Source organism: Triplophysa rosa, linkage group LG20 (genome assembly GCF_024868665.1).
Source record: "Triplophysa rosa linkage group LG20, Trosa_1v2, whole genome shotgun sequence".
Lineage (NCBI taxonomy): Eukaryota > Metazoa > Chordata > Actinopteri > Cypriniformes > Nemacheilidae > Triplophysa > Triplophysa rosa.
Genome location: NC_079909.1, coordinates 10,150,812 through 10,175,980, shown reverse-complemented (window position 1 = coordinate 10,175,980; position 25,169 = coordinate 10,150,812). Strand labels below are relative to the sequence as shown.

Here is a 25,169-nt window from a genome sequence, read left to right as displayed (position 1 = left end):
ATTGTATTCTTTATGAAGGAATTGTGAACATAAAGTTTAAATCTCACAATGTATAAATATAAATAGGTAAATGCTAAAGCTGACAAATGTAAATATAGTTTTTTTTACAGGATTTCGCAAGTGAATGCCCGTGAACCATGTGAATGACCTTTTTAGTGAATGAGAACTCAGGCTGGATGTCATTCATTAAAATATGGGAAAATCATAATTATTGCCCATATTGCTTATTTTGTAATTATAGCTTTATGTGTAGCATTACCTTGACAGGTGGACATAAGCAAAAACAAAAAGAAAACGCTTTATGGCATAATATAGCTTTTCGATTTTTCACATTTTAAAATGCAATATCCTATGTAAAATTTGATATTTAACGCTAGACATTCTATCATATCGTCGTGATCCTCCAATAAGAATATTTTGTATTCTGGAACAATGGACATGTCATAGAAATATGTCACTCTTTCAATATATGTAGCTTTTTTAAACATTATTTCGGTTTATGATAATTGTACACCTTTTTTATATCCAGATTTCTCAAATGTAAATATGATGTCTTCACATAGAAGGATGCAGAAAGATTAATTAAACTGGAACTGGCTGCTCAGCGTGGCGCAGTTGCGCGATAGATTAAGCTCTCTTTAGTGGTGCATTCTAGCCAATAGGACAAACACTTTCTGTACTGAACAAACGACAGTAAAGGCAGGGCGGCAAAGCTTGTATAGCACAATAAAAATACTATTTTATTCCTCCCTGAACCGAATAAGTTAAATAAACTAGAATAATCGTCACCAACCGCGCGATTGAGACTTGAACAGGTTATGACAGTTGTAAGCAACCGTTTAATATTGCGTCCCACCGTTTTTATTGTTCAGTACGGGCACATAACAAATATAACCACTAAATATTAGCAAAAGTGTTGTTTTTACGTTATTTTATTATCATCTCGATAGGACGTTGGAATTATTGTGTTGAAATATGCGGCAAGTTCGCCTTTTTAATCGAAAGCCAACAAATATCAATCCCCGGGCTCGTGGATGAGAGGCTCGCGCGAGAGGCGGCGCATGCGCATTGACACTTTGTGCCATATTGGAATGAGGTCGAGAACGACTAGGCGGAAAAAGACACGGCATCTAAAACCGACTTGAAAAACTCCTCATTGGTAAGAAACGAAATTCAATCCCAAATATTTATGTATTTTACCCTTTGCACTAAGCGACCTTGGCCTCAACAAGCGATTTTGCGTAGCCTTCATCTTTTTTCCCGTCTCCAAAAAAAGGTGACTTGTGCTCGCTCGTATGAGTGCCTGGCTCTATTGCTTAAGCTATGACGTTTCAGTAACTTGACTTGGTTACAGGCGTTTTTAGCATGTGCACGAAACCAGCGGCACTCACATCAAAGAAAAAGCGTCGCTAAACATTGTCTTTAAGAAAACGCGTGGTTTGATATTTGTAATTGTCAACTGCATTGTGTGTCTTTCGGAATGAAAGTTGCCCGATCGGCGTGAATATATTTAATGCTATTATCCAGTTATATGTAGCTAGCCAAACACACCGCACTCGATCAGGCAACTATCATCCTATACCGGAGGATTTCTCTAAATTACTCCTATTAAATAATATATAATAATACAGAATGATCGCTATCGCTTATTTATTACTGCCGTCGGTATTTCTAAATGGCGGTTATTTAGGGTTTGGTTCAACACAATACTGCTGAATTATTTTTTACGTACAATTATATGATATATAACGGTTAGTAACGTGTATATTTAAACGATACAGTTTTATTATAAGTTTCTTTAACCACTTTCAGAAAATGATGACAGTTTCATTTTCTCACTGTTACATAATAGAAGTTGTGTTGTAAGTCACATCACTATTGTGAAGAACAGCAAGTTCTGCGTCAGCAGCAGCCTAAAGCTTTCTATAGGTAAAATGACGAAAAAACGTGCACTTATCATTTTACTTTTTATATTTCACTATAATGTTACATAAAAATAAAAACCATTCTGAAAGACTTGCATTTCATTTGACTTTTGAATATGTTAAACGTGTTATCTACTTTGTGAATTGTATCTCTGAACGATCAACGTTATCCAAAATGTCTGTAAAACACTTTTTAAAGAATGACGATTTGACTGTTAGAAGTCTGTGGTTGATCCACGTTATAGCGGTCACTGCGTCGTTTGTCATGTTCTTGTTATCAGTGTTTTTATAGCCACTTGTGTTATATACAGTAATTCAGGGTGTGTTTGCGAGTGTGTGTACACCTATGTTTTGGGCCTTTATCATTTGGGGGAAGTTGTCCTTTGCATGGGGTGATGGAGCGAAAGACTTTGGCAGGAATGTGCTGAGGGTTCATAGACACCAGAAATAGATATCTGCTGTATCCTCATATACATCTCAGTACCTTTCCCTTCCGAGTCTATATTTTCTGAAAAATTACCATGGTAACCACAGTTTCAGACAACATGCCTAGTTTTTGTTGCTACTGTAAAATATATATTAAATGAACATGTACTGTACTCCAAACAACGTTAAAACATTTAGAAATCCTAAATTTACTTTGTTTACTTATTTTATTTGTGGTTATCACATGGTTGCAATTTATATATTTGTTTTATTATATATAAGTTTTCAAGGGAAAGAGACATGTCTTTCTAAACAGCCCTGGCTGCTCTTTTCAATCCCTATTGGAGACCACTGTGACCCCCAGTATATTGTGTCCGTGGCCTGGGCTGTGCTCCAGGGCCCTGAGACGAAGTTGAAGCAAAGGGGGGTGCACTGAAAGAGTTGATCCCAGCGGAGCAGGAGGGTCGTGGCCCGCCAACGGCTGTCAGGAAGAATGTCCATCTTTCTTTAATAGAGACGTCAACCTTCACAAAGACAGCTTGACAGCTCTGGATGAATAGACAGAGTTAATGCAACTTTGTTAGCCATTTTCTTTCTTTCTATTTTTTTAAGAGTGACATATTTTAAATCGCATGTTGAGTTGGAAACTGAACATCGAGGAATGGTTTTGCCCTTCTGATTTCTAGTTATTGTGTAGTTGATCTTTTAATATTAGTTTTGTAGAATATGTTTTATTTTTATTTGTTGCCTATATTTCATTATTAGAGCATTTGCTGTGCTTTTTAGTTGTGTTCTTTTTTTTTGCAAAGGTACATTGCATTTGTCTTTATTTAATGTAATGGTGGGTGATGCAGAGTGGCTGAGCGAAACAAGTGGCTTTTATCTTTGAAGCTCTACTACGTACAGACACACCAAAGATTCTTCTTGCTTAAAGGGATACTTCACCCAAAAATGAAAATTCTGTCATCATTTACTCACCTTCGAGTTGTTCCAAATCTGTATAAATTTCTTTGTTCTGATAAACACAGAAAGATATTTGGAAGAATGCTTATAACCAGACAGATTTTGCCCCCCATTGACCACCATAGTAGGAAAAAATACAATGGTAGTCAAAAGTGCGCCAGAACTGTTTGCTGTCCTACATTCTTCAGAATGTCTTCTTTTGTATTCAACAGAACAAAAAAAGATAAAGTAATGTTTCCTACTATGGTGGTCAATGGGGGGCAAGATCTGTTTGGTTACAAGCATTCTTCCAAATATCTTTCTCTGTGTTCATCAGAACAAAGAGATTTATAGATTTGGAACAACTTGAAGGTGAGTAAATGATGACAGAATTTTCACTTTTGGTTGAAGTATCCCATTAAATATGGCTGTGTGAAATTTTGTTTTGAGGAGTGTTGAGGAGGCTTGTACAAGTCTCCTCATGTTTCTATCTATACACACACACACACACACACACACACACACAAACGTTGTATGTGGCAAGTAGTTTTACAGAAAGGCTTTTGCATAATTAAAACCTCATAATTTCTTTGTCTCTGTTTTTCCTCCCCATTCCCCTCATTATTCATGTAGAAGCTGTTCGGTTGTGCTCCAGGGGGTTTAGACATGAGCCTTGAGGCGCTGGAATCTGGTAAGTTAGTTGTTTTCTTTCTTTGTTTTCTGTTGCTAAATAAATTGAAAAACAATCCCATAGTCTGCTTCCTGACCCTGAAAATCACAGTGTTGTGAGCTTTTGCTGCATTAAGCATACATAGATTAGGAGAGCGCTTGTCCTTGACACAGAATGTTAGACATTTTTGCAAACAAAGTTCAGTACAAAATAAGTTCTCCTGTATCTTAAAGACCCAGTGAAATCAAATTGAAAATTGTTTTCCTTTAATTCAAAATGAGTGAGCCTTAAGGAAGTCAATAAACTGATATGCTATTAAAGGCGGGGTAACCGATTTCCGAATTACGCTTTAGACAACTGAGTCAGGCCGAGTACCAAAACAACCTTGTAGCCAGTCAGCAGTAAGGTGCACAGTAAGGTGCACAGTGCACAGGACGGACATTAGCCGAGCCGAGCGCTGATGAAAGATGGGGGTAGGGGTGTGTTTGTTTTAGTGATTTGAACATCAACAACGGCTAAGAGAAATCGGACACCCCACCTTTAAGCGCTGACAAAATTCCCACCTAGGAGATATAACCGTTCAAAACTGACAATCTGGCACTTGCCCTCAAACAAATCTAGAAATTCCATGACATCCCGATACACTTTAGCCTCTCGTCAAAGTTCTTGTCCAATCAAATCCGCTTTAGACTCCGAAGAGTCCCGCCCCCTTCACTAGCTGCGGAAGTGGTGCCTCATATCAGCACATTTATTATGTCCTACATGGTGAATGATGCATAATGCACTAGATGGGAGGTAGGGGATGATCCAGACAGTGTAAACATTTACATTAAAGTCTTAATTTCGCATTAGTGTCACGCGAGCGGCTGCACGTGAGTGTCCTCCGGTTAAGAGACACTATAGCTCAGAGCTGATCATATGCACGATCATACGCGCAAATCCGCTGAGAAAACAAAACGTATCTAACCCGTTTCAAGTCTACACATTATTTTGAATGTTAAGGCTCTATAGAGAGTGAGAGAGATCAGGCATCACAGCCTTGGTGAGTAAAGGAGAAGACAAACGCCAGTGTCACTCACCAACTTAAATAACAAGCTTTAAATGACACATCACTGGTAACACTGATCTGCCTATTCTTTTCAATAGACTTCCACTACTGTCACTGTGGCTATCATGCTGTTAAATGGAGCTTTGCCAGGTTGAGGCTGACTGTGCTGTAAACGAAGTGCTATTGGTTATTTTAAAAGGGGGAGGGGCCACTCGATATGTCTTGCGCTCTCTGCATTTTTCAGTTGAAATTACATCAACATATCAAATAATGTTGCACGTTCCAAGGCATTGCAGTAGGCCTTTAAAGGAATAGTTCACCTTCAAAATGAAAATTCTGTCATCATTTACTAACCCTGTTGTCATTTAAAACCTGTATGACTTTCTTTCTTCCGCATAACACAAAAGAAGATATTTTGAAGAATGTTGTTAACAGCCCCCCATTCACTTGCACTGGTTACAAAAGAAGTGAATGGAGGGCTGTGCTGTTCTGTTACCAACATTTTTCAAAATATCTTATCTTGTGTTCTGCAGAAGAAAGACAGTCATACAGGTTTGAAATGACAAGAGGGCATGTAAATGATGACAACATTTTCATTTTGAAGGTGAACTACTCCTTTAACTGTTCTATATTCTTACTATGATCTGATTTAGATGCAGACTCTGGTCAGGATGCATTGGAGTTTAACTGGGATGACCACCTGGAAGAAACGGGGGCACTTTCTGTTCCTCATCATGTGTTTAAACATGTGAGTGAATGTGGCCAGCACATGATACACTTTCTGAATTGTCTCCTTGTAGAGCTAAACCAATATTATTTCTTAAATATTGTTTACCTAATAATTTATTCTGTTTGCTATATTACTGAATGTAGGTAAGAAAGTGTTTTGTACAATCTACAATCAACTCTTAAAACACACAACAATACCAAAATGTAGGCTACTGTGTTGTAAGACAGTGATATTAAAGATATTTTTGCATTTATTTTATATAAGTATTTATTTTATGATATCACTGGCTACACCCTTGTTTACACACAAGGTGTGATTTCAAAGATTTGTTTGTTCAGGTGAACTGTTCCGAGTAGTGTTTTACCTTTCTGCAGGTGGACCAGGGTCTGCAGACGGGTCTGGCTCCTGGTATGAAGCTAGAGGTGTGTGTGCGTACAGAATCAGAAGCCACTTATTGGGTGGCCACAATAATTACCACATGTGGACAGTTACTGTTGCTGCGATACGAGGGGCACCAAGATGACCGGCGTGCCGACTTTTGGTGTGACATCATGACCGCCGACCTGCACCCGATTGGATGGAGCAGACAGCAGGGTCGACCAATAAGACCTCCTGTGGGTGAGCAGAGCATGCAAATGGCAATTTCTCAAATGTAGTATTATTGCTGCTCTGCCATACATATGTTACTTTGCAGGTGTTTTGCTAAATAAACAATAGCATGATTGTCTATGAATAGTCGTAATACAAAGTTCAATTTTTTCATTACAATGCAATGAAAGTGCGCAAACTGCATACAAGGTCTGAAATATATATACTTTATACATCGATTCTAGTGGAAACTCCAGCCCTATGTACAGGTTTTGAAACGCTTATGAAAGACGTCACAGCCTTCTCGTGTGATTCACAGTGATTGGCTGCCGTCCAGTATGTTTTCCATCTTGTTAGCATAAAGTTAAGCATTTCTCAACTTCACCGCTTGCTCTGCTGTGTTGTCAATCCCATGATCTCACGTGTGAGCCTGTCACTCAGCTCTCATGAGAATGAATTGAAAATGGATTCACAGCTTAGTCCATGCTATCGGACACACACGCACAGCACACACACACACACACACACACACACACACACACACACACACACACACACACACACACACACACACACACACACACACGGCTTTGGTTGACTATCCGGGGGACAGTCCATAGGCGTAATGTTTTTATACTGTACAAACTGTATATTCTATCCCCTATCCCTAACCCTATCCCTAAACCTAAAGATCATAGAACACTTTTTGCATTTTTAGATTTGTAAAAAATATTGTTCTGTACAATTTATTAGCTTTTTTGCCCCTGGGGACCTCAATTTTGGTCCCCACGGTGACACGAGTCCCCATGTGTTGGTGTGTATTCAGGTTTAGGTCCCCACCGGGATATACAAACATGAACACACACAACACACAACACACACACACACACACACACACACACACACACACACACTGTATGGTTTTCTTAGCAAAGAGATTTTATTATTTCTGATAATCAGTTTCTTTTAAGGCATTCTCTCAAGAGCTGAACATTGCATTAACCGTGTAGGTAAATTAATTTTTTTTGCAAATTTGGCAGTGTGTGGATGATATATTCGAAGCATTATCTTATTGAGTACTTCAGCTGCTGTGTTGCAGCTTAGTGCTAATTCCTGTAGGTGGTTTTTGATAGTTGATTTGTGGGCATATTCAGGAAATGGGGGAGGGGTGTTGTGTCGGAGCTTTTATATAGCTTGCCACTCCGTGATGGGCACAGACTTTTCTTCTATGAATTTATTAAACGGCCCGTTTTAATACTTAAAGCGATAAAATCCTGGAACAGATACAGGGATGCAGAGGTCCAGATGGTTGCTACTATTTGTCCTCTGTCAGGCTTATACCACAAAATACAATGTCAGTTATAAAGTGAACTTAAGTGCTAAATGGAATAACTCTTTGAATAGTATAGTCTGTTAGAATAGATGATCAGCTACTTCCTGCTAATGTCTCTAACACGCTGCTGAATTTGTGTTTAGGTGTGCGTGAGAAGCATCAGGACTGGGAAACTCTGCTGGAGAAAGCTCTGAATGAAAGCTGCAGTGTACCTGCTAATCTACTGGAAGGGGTGAGAGACGTGCCTTATATATTATACTGTATTATGTCACCTTTTAAGGAATAGTTCACCCATTTTGGTCTTTATTCACTTAATTACATGCTAAAATGTGAGCTTTGTTCCATATAAATTCCAACCCCCCCCAAAATGTACTATTTAGTGTCATTACATTTGGTCATGTGACAACTGTTGCCATTTGATTACATTGACATTCACACTGTGCCACAGATGACATATTTGATTCTCCTTAAAACTGATGATCGTAAGTTATAAAGTAGATCTAAAGATGTTGACTGTTTTTCTTTACGTAGGCCCAGCGTGGCTGTAATCCTATAGATCTCTTAAGTCCGGGTCTCAGTGTTGAGCTGGTGGACCGTCAGGATGCCGGGGTGGTCTGGTCTGCAGTGATTGAGGATAATATAGGGGGTCGCTTACGACTTCGATATGCCGGCACAGAGGGGCTTCCTGACACCCATTCCATCACATGGGTCTTTTACCTGGACCCCCTGCTTCATCTGCCTGGCTGGGCACAGGAACACAACTGCACTCTTAGACCTCCAGCAGGTGAGCGTTTGTGAACCACCTACCTTATAATATTCTGCAGAATGTAAATAGTGTATAAATGTGGATCATCTGCTATGTTTCTATATAGAGCTCAGCGGTAAGAGCATGACGCTAGCAACGCCAAGGTCATGGGTTCGAACCCAGGGATTGCACGTACTTAAAAAACACATGTATAGTATAATGCAATGTAAGTCGCTTTGGATGCGTAAATGTACATTATTTAAGGTACAGCCTAGGCTTTCTTGCTTGACTATCATTTCCCGTAGTGTTGGTTTGCAAATCAAATTATCTTTATAAATTAAAACCTTTTTATACAGTACATAACTTTATAATAATCATAACTGCTGTTGGAATTGCTATAAAATTTTGCCAAAATTTGGGGTGAGCCTGTTGTAAAGATGTAGATATGTACTGTAGCATGTACAGTATTATCTTACATAATGTATTGTCAACATGAAGTGTGAATGAACTGGAAACACGAAGTCCAGAGTATAAAAGTGTTGTGATAATGCTGTTTATTGTATCATATATACAATATACAGTTTTAAAAAATAATATTTAGTAGTGTGTCATATGCACACAGTACATGGCTGGTTTTTGAGCTCATACTTCTACTAGTGCTTGAAGTATGTAAGTGCTGCTAAAACCATGGTAACAGAAGCTGAAACTTGAAGTACATGTGGATCTTAAGTTTTGTCATTGTTAGCAATCATCAAGCCAGAAGACTAACGGGATGTGTCATATATGTTTTCCTGACTAACATGCAAAACAACAATTAGCATAATTTGAGAATGGATTTAAGAAATCTTAATCCATTTTCATTTTTTCCCGAAACGTATATCCACATATCACTTTTGCAATTTCAACAAAACCTAATTTTTGTCAGGTAAATAATATTGATCACGACACTAAATGTTCAAGGTTGCAAGTCATGAAGACGCGTGATTAAAGGCTCAGGAATGTTTTCCACGATCTGCATTTGTCACAGTTTCCCTCATAGCCATACTTTGGGTTTAACAAATTGTTGAAATATATGAACGGCGAGTGAAGCAACGGTTCCATCAACTGTCACAAAACTTGTTCACATGGACCCTGGGCGAGTGGGTCATCCTGGCATGTGTACCCTGGCAGATCAATATGAGGGATTGATGCATGGGGGAGGGTTTACAGGGGTTTAGATCAAAGTCCAATAGCTTTCAGAAGATAAACAGTTGATGAGGTCAACAGAGAGCTGAGCGTGTGTTTGTGTTGTTTGTTTGTCGCAGCTCTGCTCCCTCTACGCACTGAAGCAGAATGGGAGGAGGTGAAGAAGACCATCTCCTCTCAGGAACAGGACTCCAGCATCAGTGATGAGTTTTACAAGGTCAGTAAATACTAGTGAACTACTGTATGACGTAGTTATTGTGATCCACTGTGGCCTTAATGCGCTTGAATAAAACACATGCAGGTTGCTCCCGGATATTGTCTTTATTCAAGGTGACTTACAGTATACTCGCTACAGAGGCAGCTGCTAAGTGGTAGTTAACCAATCAATGGTTATGCTCCAAAAGAGCATATTAACATACTAGCCTCAGTTTTTGCTGTATGCAATATGTGTCACGGTATGGGGAGACAGAACCCAAGCGCAGGCAGGTGAAGGGTTAAATAACAAACATTTAATAACAAAGAACAAAACAAAACCCACAATGGGGGCAAAACAGGGCTACTTAATAATAAAACAAAACACAGAAAGGGAAAGTCCAAACAGGAACAGTCTTTGACGGAAGACACGAACGGGATGTGGACGGCATGAACAAACACAGCAAATACAATGCAACGACACAGGACTGGGAATACACGGGACTTATAAAGGGGAAAACTAACGAAGGATAATAGGACAGGGATAGTGACGGGCAGGTGACAAGACTTAACATTAAAAGGAAACTTGCGGGAAGATGATTGGGACAGGTGAGGGAGATGAAACCCTAACGGAGAAACAAGGGGGTGGAGTTAAACAAAAGACAGGAGGACATGCGGCGAAATGTCACAACAAACCGCCACGTGTCTCCACACAAGACGCAACATATACACACAAGACATGGTACTGTCATGACCCTGTCCACAAGACACGAAAACTCTGAATAGGAAGGACAGGACCCTGACAGTACCCCCGCTCCAAGGGCCGAACCCCGAATGGCCCAAGAGGAAAAAATTCAGCAGGACAAGATAGACAAAAACGAAGACAGACACCATACAGACAGAACAGCACATACTAGGGGCAGGGCTGACAGAACTACGAAGGGGTTGGGGTTAGACAATAAGAAAAACATTAACGGGAAGGGAGGGGGGTAACGGGCTGGAAGAAACGGGGAACACTAAACTGGGGTTGGACAGGGTGATGTTTCTTAGGGCAGAGCGGGGGCTTGGGAGGGGCAGGACGGGAAGGGACAGACATGGCTGAGGAAGACTGGGACAATAACGGCTGGACAGGGTTGGACACCGGCTGGAAGGCCGGCTGACAAAGGCTAGGTGCCGGCTGGACGCGACTGGATGCCGGCTGGAGGGCCGGCTGGACGGGACAGCATGCCGGCTGGAGGGCTGGCTGGGCGGGACAGGACGCCGGCAGGAAGGCCGGCTGGACGAGACTGGACGCCGGCTGGACTGCCGGCTGGATCGAAACCCTAACGGAGAAACAAGGGGGCGTAGTTAAACAAAAGACAGGAGGACACGCGGCGAAATGTCACAACAAACCACCACGTGTCTCCACACAAGACGCAACATATACACACAAGACATGGTACTGTCACGACCCTGTCCACAAGACACGAAAACTCCGAATAGGAAGGACAGGACCCTGACAATATGTTACTTTTTGTAGTATATAAACTGAAGTGAACATAGGGCCTATTGGGGAGTCACAATTGGTATTGATAATAACCGTGATATTAAAAATCATTGATTATTGATATTGGGTTAATTCTAAGCTACACATATGATAATATTGTAAATAATTCAGCACCTGTTTGCTCCAGAGCCACAGTGGGTACAAACTCTATAATCCCTAAACTCGAGTTTCTCCAAAAAAGGAGAAAACTCAATATGAACTAAATTAAAGATGAATTTGACTGATAGCATTATTATTTTCTGTTGTAACACATACAATAGATATTTTGCTAATATTGTTATTATGAAATCTTTTGGCCAAATTAATGATTTTCATTCATTATGTTCATTATTAAAAATTCATGAAGTGTTTGAACATACAGTATATATGAAGAGTTTGGTTCCAAAATGAGACAACTTTTCAGAAATTATGTTTTTTTAATGTGCATTCCAATTAATATCAATCAAACTGCAGTTGGTTTGTTTTGATTTAAGCCATAATAACTAAAAAAATACAGCTAACACAATAAAACACAATAAAAACATAACATAATAAAAAACATGATTTTTTATCTCATTTTGGAACCAAACTCTTCATATGTATGTAAATAAAACTTAACACAATGTCCAGGCCTGGTCCTCTCTCCTCCTTCACTCCTGTCGCTCGTCATTTTATGCTTCCGCTCCTCCGTGAGCGATGCGAGACCGGTGCAACGCGCAGCTGACACTCATTATCATTCGCGTCACCGGCCTCGCACCGTTCCCTCACGGCTCTCGTCCCATCTTCCTCGTTACAATGATACAAGACACATAAAACTATTATAGCGTCATTATACAAAAATATTTGACTGCACAATGCAGCAAATCTAAATCTGTGTTGAAAATTATACAGCACCACTAGCTTTGTAAATTATTCAGTTTTATTGACATACTATATGCTTCTTTATTCAGGACAGACCGGCCATTACTCCACACTGTTTTATTGAAGCAATGAAGCTAGAAGCTGTGGACCCAGCAGCTCCTTTCACCATCAGCCCGGCCACTGTGACAAAGGTACCGTAACTGATCCTTAATGTCATCTGAAGGACCTGCTCTATGCTCTCATTGGCCCAAAACTGTAGTTGACACTGCTTTTAACCTTTGCTAAATATTATAGAAAGCTTAAAGGAGTCGTTCACTATAAAATTTAAATTTCTTGATAATTCACTCACCCACATGTCATACAAGCCATCCGTGTGTTTATTTCTGTGTGTTTCGAAAACAAATTGAGGCTTTTGAGGAAAGAAATCCAGGGTTCTTATCCATATAACGCACTTAAACGGGGTGCTGTTGGTTAAGGTACAAATTTCAGTTTCATCGCAGGTTCAAAAGGCTCTACACAACACCAGCCGATGAATAAGAGGCCGATCAGACAGAACACATTTTTGCTGTTAGATGCGTTTTGCGCACTGCTTATGCATGTCGGGCGCCTCGCATTTCTCTCTAGTAGAAGAAATAAACACACGGACGGCTTGTTTTATATGTGGTTGAGTGAATTATCATGATATTTTAATGTTATAGTGAATTACTCCTTTAAAAGAAGCTATTCCCATTGGAGGAAGGTACCCTACTTATTGCCTGACAGGCTGACAAGCCCCCTACCCTTATGAGCCTGTGAGGCTGATCAGCCTTTGGCTTCATTTTCTTTTCCACTTTGTGTTCTGTCAATCACAACTTGGTAATGTTGGTTTACAAAAACAGGCCACGTGTGATTCAACTTCAAAGGGAGGGTGTACGTAAACATGCTTTCAGTAACTGAACACAGGAACAGGAAAGCCAGTTTTAGACCTGTCGCTTTGTTTTCGTAGCTGTGCAGCCTGTGCTCATTAACCTGTGTGTGTGTGTGTGTGTGTGACAGGTGTTTAATGATCAGTTCTTTCTGGTGCTGATGGATGACATGAGAGAAGAGGCACAGAAAGACGGGGGTGGACATGCTTTTCTCTGTCATAGATACAGTCCTGGAATCTTCCCAACACAGTGGTGTCTAAAAAACGTAGTAAAGCTCAGCCCTCCTCCAGGTGTGTGACCTCTTTCAATCATTATATACAGCGGGACAATAAAATAACTGAAATGCCGAACAATGTATTAAGATCTTAGTAAGTCGAACATTTTGCTTTCTAAACATCTTTTTAGAATGCCGTTCTGCAGGTCCTTCTGCTTTTTCCTTAGAAAGAAATATATTTTACATCCCTGTAAACTTTTATAGTGGTTTATTAATTGAGATCTGGGATTTGGATAGACCACCAAAAGCATTTCACTTCAGACTGGAACCATGAAACCACTCTGATATAGTCTGGCATTGCGCATTATCACCCTGTAATATGGAAAGATTAGAGAACATTGCTTTCACTACAGAATGTGATAAAAATTCCTCACTTCTCGGGTGTTATAGTGGCCGACAGAGCTGTCATTAGACATGATGAGTACCTTGATGCCATTATTGATCCCTCTCTAGTTTAACAGCTGTATGTCTTTTGAATTTTTGACTGTCATAATTTTATCTGCATGAGAAATCTAGGCTGAAATATTTTTCTGTTTGATCTGTTTGTTTGCTTTAAAGCTTTAAAGAGATGTGACAAATAGCACTTTTATATGTTAGTGTGCAATCAACATTAATTACATGTTTATGAAATAAGAGCAGAATATGTAATTGGGTTTTACTCCACAATTTAGCTCTTTTTCGTGTGGTGTTTTAGTTAATTTGTAATCTATATGTATATTAGGAAGAATGCACTCATGGACGTGTGTGTGTTTATAGGGTTCCAAGGTCAGGATTTTGACTGGGCAGACTATCTTAAGCAGTGTGAGGCTGAAGCTGCCCCCCAGCACTGTTTCCCACCTGTGAGTTTCTGTTCTACATATGTGAATGTTAGCGGTGTTATGGTATAGATAGATAGATAATTGGATAGATAATTTATTTGTCCTCAAGGAGAAATTCATTTTCACAGGAGGGTGCATATGCAACATTACATACAGTATGTACATATCACAATACAATACAATCAAAAACACAGATCACAAAAAAAACACACACACAAAGGCGATATTATGATGCAAAAGAATAAATGTATTATATGCTGATTTAAAAAAATGTAATATATAAAATATAACATCTTCCTTAAGAAGTTCTGTCTGGGGGTTTAGCTTTCCTAATTCCTTTTTTAATTTTAAATGTATGACATTGTTTTTTAGTGACAGAACGATTCAGTTTTAATGCAGTTTAAATTTCTAAATTGCCTACAAGAAGGATCAATTAAACCTTCAGGTCTGTTGTTAATTCTTTAACAAGTTAATGTACAACAAAAAATATTGAAAATTGTTTTGGAAACAAGTCTGTCATTTAGATTACAGTTTCATTTTTAAAATGTTCTTGAAAATATTGTGACACTATTGTGTTGTCAACCCATGAGCTGACTGTAACATTACATCACTAATAAATATATAAACTCATGACCTTAATATTACTTACGAACTGAAATAATAAATCGTTTATGAGGTTTTTTACAGCCCTGGTGTTGGTCATGTAACAGTTCTTAACTCACAACAGGCTACATACTGCAGAATGTAAACATCTTTTTTATTAACTTATTCATGGGTTTTGAAGCTTGACATGTCTTTGCATTTTAATTGCTTTTCAGGACCCGTCTGATCAGTGCATTAAAGAGTCTATGATGCTGGAGGCCGTCAACCCCCTGTGCCCTGAAAACATTCACGTAGCAACTGTTACCAAGGTCAAAGGTCAACACGTGTGGCTACGTTTAGAAGGTGTGACATCAACACTCTTATCTTATTTCAGCATGACAGCTCTAGATGAACACAAATGATTATGTAATGTCTGTCAGAGGAAGATCTCTGATAAAAATACTGAGACTACTAATAGACTTATCACCTATAATGAGCGTAAACTTTTTCTGTCTTTGCTCAGGTTCAAAGCAGCCCATCCCAGAGATCATAGTTCACACAGACTCTATGGATGTTTTCCCAGTGAGCTGGAGTGAAACAAATGGCTACCCTCTTCAGTACCCCAGCAAGCCCAGAGGTCAGTGGAAAGAGCTCACTCTGTCTTTTATGTGTTTATGTTTAACCTTGTTCCTATAGCTTAACATTGTTCAACCTTGTTCCTTTTTCTATACAGTGCTTAACAAATGTTTTAGACCAGCTTTCATAATAAAGAGAAAACACAAATATTTTGGAACTGAACTGAACCAACCAAATAGTTTTTATTCATGTTTTTATAGACAGTTTCAGCGCCAACAACATAAACAAGCGTTATATGGCCCAAACTTAACTTCCGGTAGACCTCCACAGAGTCAATAACTGTCCAGTAGTTTTAATTGAATTTAATATAATTGAATATAATTAATATACAATAAATGATTATTGAAAATTTATATTAATATAACTATAAATGAAATATAAAATAAATTGTTTTATTATAACCAAACACAGACGATGAAACAGTCTATACCAAAATTTGAGCCGGCACGTTCAACTTCTGTCAGAAGTCAGAAATGAATCAAGCATAACATTCAACCATTAAAACTTATTTTTCTATTAAGGAGGGCAAGTAAATAACTATAATTGTGCATAATAATAAAGTGCTTTACTATTTTCCAATAGTATCCAGCTGCAGGCAACTCATTTTAAGACACACGATCCACGAGTCTCAGGGCGGAAGGGGCGGGCTGGCAGCACCACGCGTTTCAGGCCACACGATCCAGACAACCAGTCTCAGGCCGGAACCATAAATGGTTTAGCGCGTGTTACCAACAGTTTTTGTAGCTTATGTTCTTATATTCGCATAGATTTTGGTGACTTGTACAATATCTGAAAACTCTAGAAAATGCATAACCTACATTTTTTAGTTATTAGTAGTAGTTATTATTTGCATAGTGCTTTCTATTTTACTCAATATAATATTTACTTAGTGTTCATAATATCGACATAATCAATATCTGTTCATTTTGAAACAAATACTTTTGGACAACATGTAGACATTCAATGTCAAATATACATTATTTTTCAGAATTCTAATTATTACTTGATGTTCATAATTAATATCTAAATAATCAATATATGTTCAGTTTGTAACAAACACTTTGGGACAAAGTGTAGACTTTTAACGTCAAATATACATTATTTTTCAGAATTCAAATAAATAGAAAATAAAGTCTTTCATTTCTTATATGAACAAACATTTCAACAAAACACACTCAAACAGAACATATTTTTAACATTTTAATAGATGTATAGTATATGCATAATTGCAACAGAAATAATAAACAAATAATGAAGACTCTTAACTTTTAGAAAGAGTTTCAGTAACTTTCAGTCCCATTTATCATGTGTTTTACACAAAAATACTCATGTCTTCCTGGAATGAAAAAACAAAAATGTAAAGGGCTCCCTGGAACCTTCTAGGTGTTCCATGAGACATTGAGGGCAATTTCCTTCTCCTCTTCATCCACTGCCAATGCTGTGCAAAAGGGGCAGAAATAAAACACAAAACGATTGAATACTACAATGATTTTAAACTTCAATTATAACATGTGAAAGACGTGCACATAATAGTTGCACATAAACACATAACTTAATATATATATTAATTTTTAACAACATAAACTGGACAGAACTCACCCTGCTCTCCGCCATGCTGTTAATGGGTTTGTCCGAAAATGCGTGGCCCGCCCCTTCCACCCTGAGACTGGTGGTCTGGATCGTGTGTCTTGAAATGAGTGGCTGCGGGCCTGCAGCTGGATATATCTCCTATTTTCTGCTTTTCTTATAAATTCAACTGAAAATTAAAAAATTAATGGATAATAGCAATAATTATATTTTAGCATTAGAAAATTAGAAATAAGAAGCATTAGAAATACTACAGTGACTAAAGATCTTAAACATACTGGTGGATGAATCATTACAGAAACTTAAAAGTAATTTTGATAATCACCAATACTGTTTAGTTTAGAGCAGCTGTGGCACAAACCTTAAAGGGTCAAGTATCAGAATCAAAATCAGAAAGAGCTTTATTGCCAAGTATGTTTGCACATACAAGGAATTTGTTTGGTGACAGGAGCATCCAGTACATAGAAACAACAACAACAGTACACAGAGACCATAACACAATAGAATACAATACACAGATGGTTTAAATAAGGGCCTATGGGTATAAAAAAATTAAGAGATACAATACAATAAACATAAGATAAAGATATAGAGAGTAAAGCTATGTGTGTATGTAAATATGTACAAGTAAAAAATAAGAATAGACTATTGTAGTACAAGGTTGTAACAGTCCACAGATGATGGTGACACGGAACGGATGGTGAGTAAAAAAGGTTTAATAAAAAGGTGTGAACAGGAACAAAACAGGGTAATCCAATAAACAAAACATCCACGGAACAAGGGGTAATCCACAAGCTCAAACCATGAACCAAGCAAGATTACATTAATAACCAACAATGAACTGAACTAAGGGGAGAACTTAAATAGAACAGATAACAAGGGCTTAACAGGTGATGGGGATGAACTAGATGATGGGGTGCAGGTGCAAAAGTCAATGAGGGACTCGTGAGGGAGCGTGAGAAAAGGACATCCTTGGGGCAAAACAGGGGAAAACAAGACTAGGGACGAACGGGAGTGTCACAAAGGTATGTGCTATATACAGCAGAATGAAATATAATTGACAGAAAAAGTTGTATAAAAAATAGATAGTGTATTATCTGGAGGATATAATTAATATTGCACTTAATTATTATTGCACAGTTATTAATTGCACGGTGGGTAAAGAACATTTAACTGTTCAAGAGGTAGATGGCCTGAGGGAAGAAGCTGTTTTTGTGTCTGGTTGTTTTGGTGCTCAGTGCTCTGTAGCGCCGACCAGACGGCAGCATTGTGAAGAGATGATGGCTTGGATGTGAGAGGTCCAGGGTGATTTTCTGAGCACTCCATTGTGCGGGTACTGGATGTGAGTTTCCCCATTCTCACTAACTGCTGCCTGTCTGTCAGAAAGCTGGTGATCCACTGACAGATAGAGCCAGGAACAGATAGCTGGGTTAACTTTGTCTGGAGCAGTGATGGGATGATGGTGTTGAAAGCGGAGCTGAAGTCCACAAACAGGATCCTCACATAAGTCCCTGGTCTATCCAGATGTATCAGGACAAAATGCAGCCCCATGTTAACTGCATCCTCAACAGACCTGTTTGCTCTGTAGACAAACTGCAGGGGGTCCAGTAAGGGTTCTGTGATGTCCTTCAGATAGGCCAGTACCAGTCTCTCGAATGACTTCATGACCACAGATGTGAGAGCGACGGGTCTGTAGTCATTCAGTCCTGTGATTTGGGGTTTCTTTGGGATGGGGATTATGGTGGAGCGCTTGAAACAGGAAGGAACTGTGCACAGCTCCAGTGATCTGTTGAAGATCTGAGAGAAGATGAAGGCCAGTTGAATAGCACAGCTTTTAAGACAGGCTGGGGAGATACCATCTGGGCCTGGTGCTTTTCTTGTCTTTTGTTTCCTAAAGACTCGGCACACATCCTCTTCACTGATCTGAAGTGCAGGAGGTGGGGTGACTGAAGGTGATAGGTGTTGTGTAGAGAGAATGTCAGAGTTGGTGTGAGGTGTAAAGTTAGCATTTTCAAATCTGCAGTAAAAGTCATTCAGATCATTGACCAGGTGTTGATTGCCTGCAAAATTGGGGGATGGTGGCTTGTAGTTAGTGATGTCTTTAAGGCCTTTCCACACAGATGCAGGGTCGTTGGCTGAAAACCGGTTTTCCAACTTTTTAGAGTAGTTTCTCTTAGCCACTCTGATCTCCTTTGTCAATGTGTTTCTAGCCTGCCTGTACAAGACTTTGTCCCCTTTTCTGTAGGCATCCTCCTTGGCTTGGCGAATCTGAGTTTTGCTGAGAACCATGGTTTATCATTGTTGTATTTTAAGGAAGTCCTAGTAGGAATGCACAAATCCTCACAGAAACTGATGTATGATGTTACAGTCTCTGTGAGCTCATCCAGATCGGTGGTAGCAGCGATCTGCTAAATTCTACCTCACTGTCATTTTGAAAAATGCCTGTAAAAGGCATGAACGCTGTGAGAAAAAGAGTGGGGAGTGGGCGGGGCAAGAGAGAAAGTGATCCGATTCCATTTCTTAAAATATATTAGTCGTTACCTGTTTTATACAGTCTATGGTCATTACACAAATCATACTTTCAAGCCACATCGGTTTTACAGAAACCACTAAGGGCCCTATTTTAACGATCTAAGCGCATGGTCTTAAGCGCACGGCGCAGGTGCACTCGGGGCGTGTCCGAATCCACTTTTGCTCGTTTAACGACAGACCATCTACAGGACAAGCTGAATTTTTATCTTTATGTACACAATAATAACAGTTCACATTGTAATCCATTAATTTTTTTATATTTGGCATGTCTGTGTGCTACTGCCCTTCCCTCTGTGTAATGAGTAAAGTGTCAAATTGTGGCTGGGTGTCACTGGCAGTCTGAACGGGGTGTTACACTTTAAACGTAACATGCAGCTAAGAGAATAAGCATCATGCAACTAGGAAAAGTAAAGCAAAATGCACTTGTAATACTCCTACAGCTGTCACTTGACTTGTCAGCCAGTTTTGACAAGTGCCGTACAAAAGCGTTGGATTTAAAGTGTCACTGTTTTGCCATTTATGTATAATGTGTGACCGGAAATGTGCAATAACCAGGGGTTAACTTGATAAAGTGGGTACTATTTGAGTTGACTGTTGACCTTCAAAAACATGACACACCTCAACCCATGTAATTGTTCTTTTCCTGCAGTGGAGAAACAGAGAAAGGTGGCAGTCGTACAGCCAGAGAAACAGTAAGTAACAGTAAGACACAAACAGGGGCCTGTTTCAATAAGGAGGTTCAACCAACTCTAGGTTAAACCTTGAACTCAGAGTTGGTTTACTTAGAAATTAGAAACTTGGAGTTTTTGGTTTCAGAACAGCTGATTTGAGTTAGTTCAGTTTACTCTGGGTAGGCTTACCCTGGGTTAAGAGCGTGCACCATGACTATAAGAAGCCATCATCAATGGAGCTCCGATATTACGATTCACCATGGCAACGGCACCAAAAAAAGCAACATGGCGACAGAAAGCACTTGAGAGTGAGGCACACTTTCCGCTCTGCATGCAGTGGATTTAATGATGTCCTGAAAATGACTTAAGTTTAATTTAATAAATTGATAAATGTACCAATAAACAAATAAATTAATCATTAAATGAGTGATAAAACAGAAATAGTAAAAAAATATTGTATGTTCTCACTCGGCATGAGTGCTCTAGTTATGCAAATGAGACGTCATGGTGTATAGGACACCTGTAGGGTGTAAGACTCTCGTGCAAGATTAAACTGATAGCCGGTTCGAACCCTGCTCTGAGCAGATTTCAGTTGGAATGGCTGCACGTCAAAATTAATTGTTTATTACCTTTATCGCTTCATTTCTGCATTTATGTCTGTATTTATTCATTTCTTTATTCATGCACTTTATTTATACACTTTATTAAGTCCAAGTTCTCATCGTCCATAGAAAATTACGCTCTGATGTAATACACCTACGGTGTCTGATGTTATTGATGTAAGGATGATTGAGATATATTATGATATATCTACTTCACTGTAAAGAAAAACGGTACAGTTTTAATAAAAATGCACAGGGAAATGACAAAATTCCACTCGGATCCTAAATTGCTCTCCTGAAATCAAAGTACATTCCAATGAATTAATGCAGCCTCTTCATGAATCCTCTATAAAAGCACATATGACATATAAGTCACTGAGATGGTCTCTATGTGATCAAAATGTGTGCCATGAATGACTGTATTAATGAATGAATGAATGAGTTAACACCACTTGTGCTTTAAAAGGGGAGGAGATAGAAATAAACTCTGGGTTTACCAAAGAAAACCTGCTCCCGACCAGGTTAGGTTCACAGAGTAAGTTACTATGGTGACTGAATCTGAGTATAAGTTACCTCTCCTTTAGAAACGGGCTTGAGTTACCCCGCTTTCTCGGGTTTGACATACATCAAATTCTGAAACGGAAAACCCAGAGTTTCCATCATTTCAGGGTTAATATACTCAGAGTTTTCACTAAACCTCCTTTCTGAAACGGGCCCCTGGTCTGAGTTTACAGTTTTGTTTATAGACAGATACTCATTCATTTCTTTTATTACAGTCGAGTCCCGTCTAAAGACTCCTCACCTGATACAGCCAAACAACAGCTGAACAACAGTCAGGCTGAGATAGGTGAGCTCTGAAACATACAGGAGTTAATAAAAAACATGGTCATGTGAAATCCTGACACACTAACTTGTTACTATTCTGATCTTGTTTCAGCTGGCCAGACAAATGGCAAATACTGCTGCCCTAAGATCTATTTTAACCATCGCTGCTTCTCAGGGCCTTACCTCAATAAGGGCCGTATTGCAGAGTTACCCCAGTGTGTGGGACCCGGGAACTGTGTTCTGGTACTGAAAGAGGTAGGTTATGCATTACACATTACTAATTTTACTTTCTATAAATAAGGAAAATGTTATGTGTGCTATTTAAAGGCTTATTAGCTCATCTCATGTTATGCTGGTGACCTGTCGCATGTACAGGTGCTGACGCTGCTCATAAATTCTGCCTATAAGCCCAGTCGAGTGTTGAGAGAACTGCAGCTGGACCAGGAGGGCCGTTGGCAGGGTCACGGAGAGACACTTAAAGCCAAGTAAGTATATTCCTTATACTTACAGTATGTCATTTATGATATAATTATATTACAAATAGTTGGCTGTTGCTTTCCTAACTAGTCTGTGTGTTTCACAGGTATAAAGGAAAAAGCTACAGGGCGACAGTAGCGATCGTTCGCACAGCAGACCAGGTGGCTGACTTTTGTCGGAAGACCTGCATTAAACTAGAGTGCTGTCCCAACCTGTTCGGTCCACGTATGGTTCTGGACCGCTGCTCGGAAAACTGCTCGGTGCTCACCAAAACTAAATACAGTGAGTAATTTTCACTTTTTGTGTACTTGTTTGGCTCTACTTGTTGTTAAAGTTGCTCTGTGAATCTAACTGACCCTGTTCTCTAGCGTACTACTATGGGAAGAAGAAGAGCAGGCGTGTGGGCCGACCTCCTGGAGGACACTCGAACCTGGAAGGGGGTGTAAAGAGACGAGGCAGGAGGAGGAAGAGAAGGAAGCAGCTTTTCGTCCACAAAAAGAGACGTTCTTCTGCCTCAGTCGACAATACTCCTGTAGGCTCCCCTCAGGTAACTCAACAAAACCTGTTCAGACTGAGAGTATGACTGCTTCATCCATCTGCTTTAATGGTCATTAGAATGTGAAGTATACAATCTGGAGTTGACGTGCTGTCAGAGCCGGTGTAAATATGAGATATTGCAAGCAGTGAACCTGGTTTTCATGTATTGTGAAATGTACTAAAAAGACTGGGTGTTGTTTGGTCTTACAGGGCAGTGGTGATGAGGAAGACCTGGATGACGATGACTCTCTGAGTGAAGACACAGGCTCTGAGATGCAGGACGAGCTGATGGATGATTCTGAATACTCAGAGAAGAAGTCACAGCCCCCCACCCCATCCCCCTCTCCTCCCGAAACCCCTCGTCCTTCACGTAGACGTCGCAAGGCTCGCTCGCCTTCCTGCTCAGATGATGAAAACAGGCCTCCTTCACCCAAGGTAGTGTTTCTAAACCTATACTTAAAGTGAGCACCGTTCACTAAAACATACAAATTCTGTCGTCAGTTATTGACCCTTGTGTTATTCAAAACCTGTATCTTACTCATTGACAATGTAAGTCAATGGGGGCCAGTGTTGTTTGGTTACCAACATTCTTCAAAATATCTTCTTTTGTGTCATACAGGTTTGGAGAGTGAATCAATAATAAAATTGTAATTTTGGGGTTAAAATAGCTTTGTTTAGATACATGACACTGAAACTCCATTACTGTTATAGTGGTTTTAAGTTTTCTGACTGTTTTTCAACGTTTCTTCTGAAGAGTCCGCGTGTTGAAGTTCCTCAGAAGCTTTGCTTAGACAGCAGTCCGCTGGAGTGGAGCGTCACTGACGTCGTAAGCTTTATCAGGACCACCGATTGTGCTCCGCTGGCGCGCATCTTCGTGGATCAAGTAATTAAATGCACCCTACACACAACTCCATTACATTCACATCGATCCATTTGTTAAAACTCACACTTTTTTTTACAGGAGATTGACGGTCAGGCCCTGCTTCTGTTAAATCTTCCCACCGTGCAAGAGTGTATGGACCTGAAGCTCGGCCCTGCCATTAAGCTGTGCCATCACATTGAAAGGGTCAAGCTGGCATTTTATCAACAGTTTGCAAGCTGAGGGTGACATTCGGTAGAGAGGGGTAGAGCTATGACATTATGGCATTTTGGGGTGGTTTCCTGGTGTGTGTGATCTTCCTTTACCTCTATGGACCATAGAACCTTTAAAAACTCACTTAGCGCTTTAGAAGCCTCCTTTACCATTAGTTTGTTTACACAGCAGGCACAGTTGAGATTAACTACTGGAGGCGCATTTTTAACAGGGTGATTCTGGTACTTTTACAGCTGGGCTGTCCATCTCAACGTAAGCCTTGTTCTGGACTACTTCGTTTAATCGTGTGATCTTTCTTTTAGAGATTAGTTCAGCTCAGGTTATGTTAAACCTGAGTCCAAAGAACTAGTCCATTCAGTCTCTGCAAGAATAAGCAAAGCTCTTTACTTGTTTTTGAAATGTTTCTTAACTGTAGAGCGGATGACAATGCAATTACCTTAAGCACAAAATAACAATTGCCCATGTACTGTAAGTGGTATGTAAACGTGTACATACAGGAGTGTGAATGTAAATAGTGTAAATAACCAGATGTTAATTTTAGTGGGACTATTGTCCCATTTCGCTTTGGTTTTCTATAAAAGCTTGGGAATTACACTGTAACACAATAGTTCTTAGGAAAAGGCATTTATGCCTGATTCTGTAATTGTGATTGATGTAAATACTAATAAACATTTGCTTATCCTAATAAATTGTTAGTAAATAAAAAGTGCAGAGTTATGGTTAAGATATAAGCACACAAAGATTTCAGGTTATGTCACTGACTGTGATATGGACAATATAGTGGCAAATCCAGGGTCTATCAACACCAAATTGAAGAGTCTTGGCACTCTTTTAAACATGTCTGCTGTAATATTTGTAACATCATATAGATAACATGTGTTTAATGCATTAAATAAAAACATGTGTTTTGATGCCTAAAATATCACCTGGTTTTGGCTTGCATTGCAAAGCTATGGCTCAAGAGGTGTCATTTATAGACAACAGTCTCAATTTTCTTGATTTAACATTCATTTCTCTTGCTCCCCCTTCTGTAAGCATTTGCGCTTACAGTTGTTTTGTTCATTTCATAATGAATTGCCCATTCGTTAAAAAAAGCTGTTGATTTAAAATATGTTTACTTTGAATTACATGATGGTGGAAAGTGTTATTTAAAAGATAATAAATTGAATGGACTTCTTTTTGTTTGATTCTTTGGAAATGTATTTGGAAATGTTTTATTTACTGTAATGACTGTAAAAAATTGTCTCTTCTAACATTTTAGAGGATGTAATTGGGTAACATAAACAAAGTTTTCAGTTTATGTCATAACAAACACAGCAGGTCATATCTTCCTTAAGTTGGTGAGATGTGGTTATTTTACATCAGGACAATAATTCTGAAAATGTATTATTAGTGTTTTTCTAAATATGAAGTATGGTAACTCCTCAATTGCAGTGGTACTTACCACAATTACCGCCTTT

General features: G+C 39.2%; 1 protein-coding gene across 2 annotated transcripts; it reads left to right on the top strand.

The window, feature by feature from the left end:
• Positions 1-1,075: 1,075 nt before the first annotated feature.
• On the top strand, positions 1,076-24,880 carry sfmbt1 (Scm like with four mbt domains 1). 2 transcript variants are annotated; one of them, XM_057362423.1, is made up of 21 exons: positions 1,076-1,159; positions 3,927-3,984; positions 5,665-5,759; positions 6,116-6,359; positions 7,806-7,894; positions 8,194-8,446; positions 9,712-9,809; positions 12,260-12,361; positions 13,206-13,365; positions 14,106-14,188; positions 14,986-15,112; positions 15,273-15,386; positions 20,154-20,196; positions 21,554-21,624; positions 21,715-21,857; positions 21,978-22,087; positions 22,186-22,361; positions 22,448-22,626; positions 22,827-23,051; positions 23,371-23,499; positions 23,578-24,880. In XM_057362423.1, exons 2-21 carry the CDS (start codon positions 3,960-3,962, stop codon positions 23,716-23,718), a joined length of 2,607 nt encoding a protein of 868 aa, XP_057218406.1. In that variant the 5' UTR covers positions 1,076-1,159; positions 3,927-3,959; the 3' UTR covers positions 23,719-24,880. The 2 variants fall into 2 exon arrangements, with proteins under 2 accessions (XP_057218406.1, XP_057218407.1); XM_057362424.1 differs by lacking the exons at positions 1,076-1,159; positions 3,927-3,984; positions 5,665-5,759; positions 6,116-6,359 and adding an exon at positions 7,566-7,683.
• Positions 24,881-25,169: the final 289 nt, after the last annotated feature.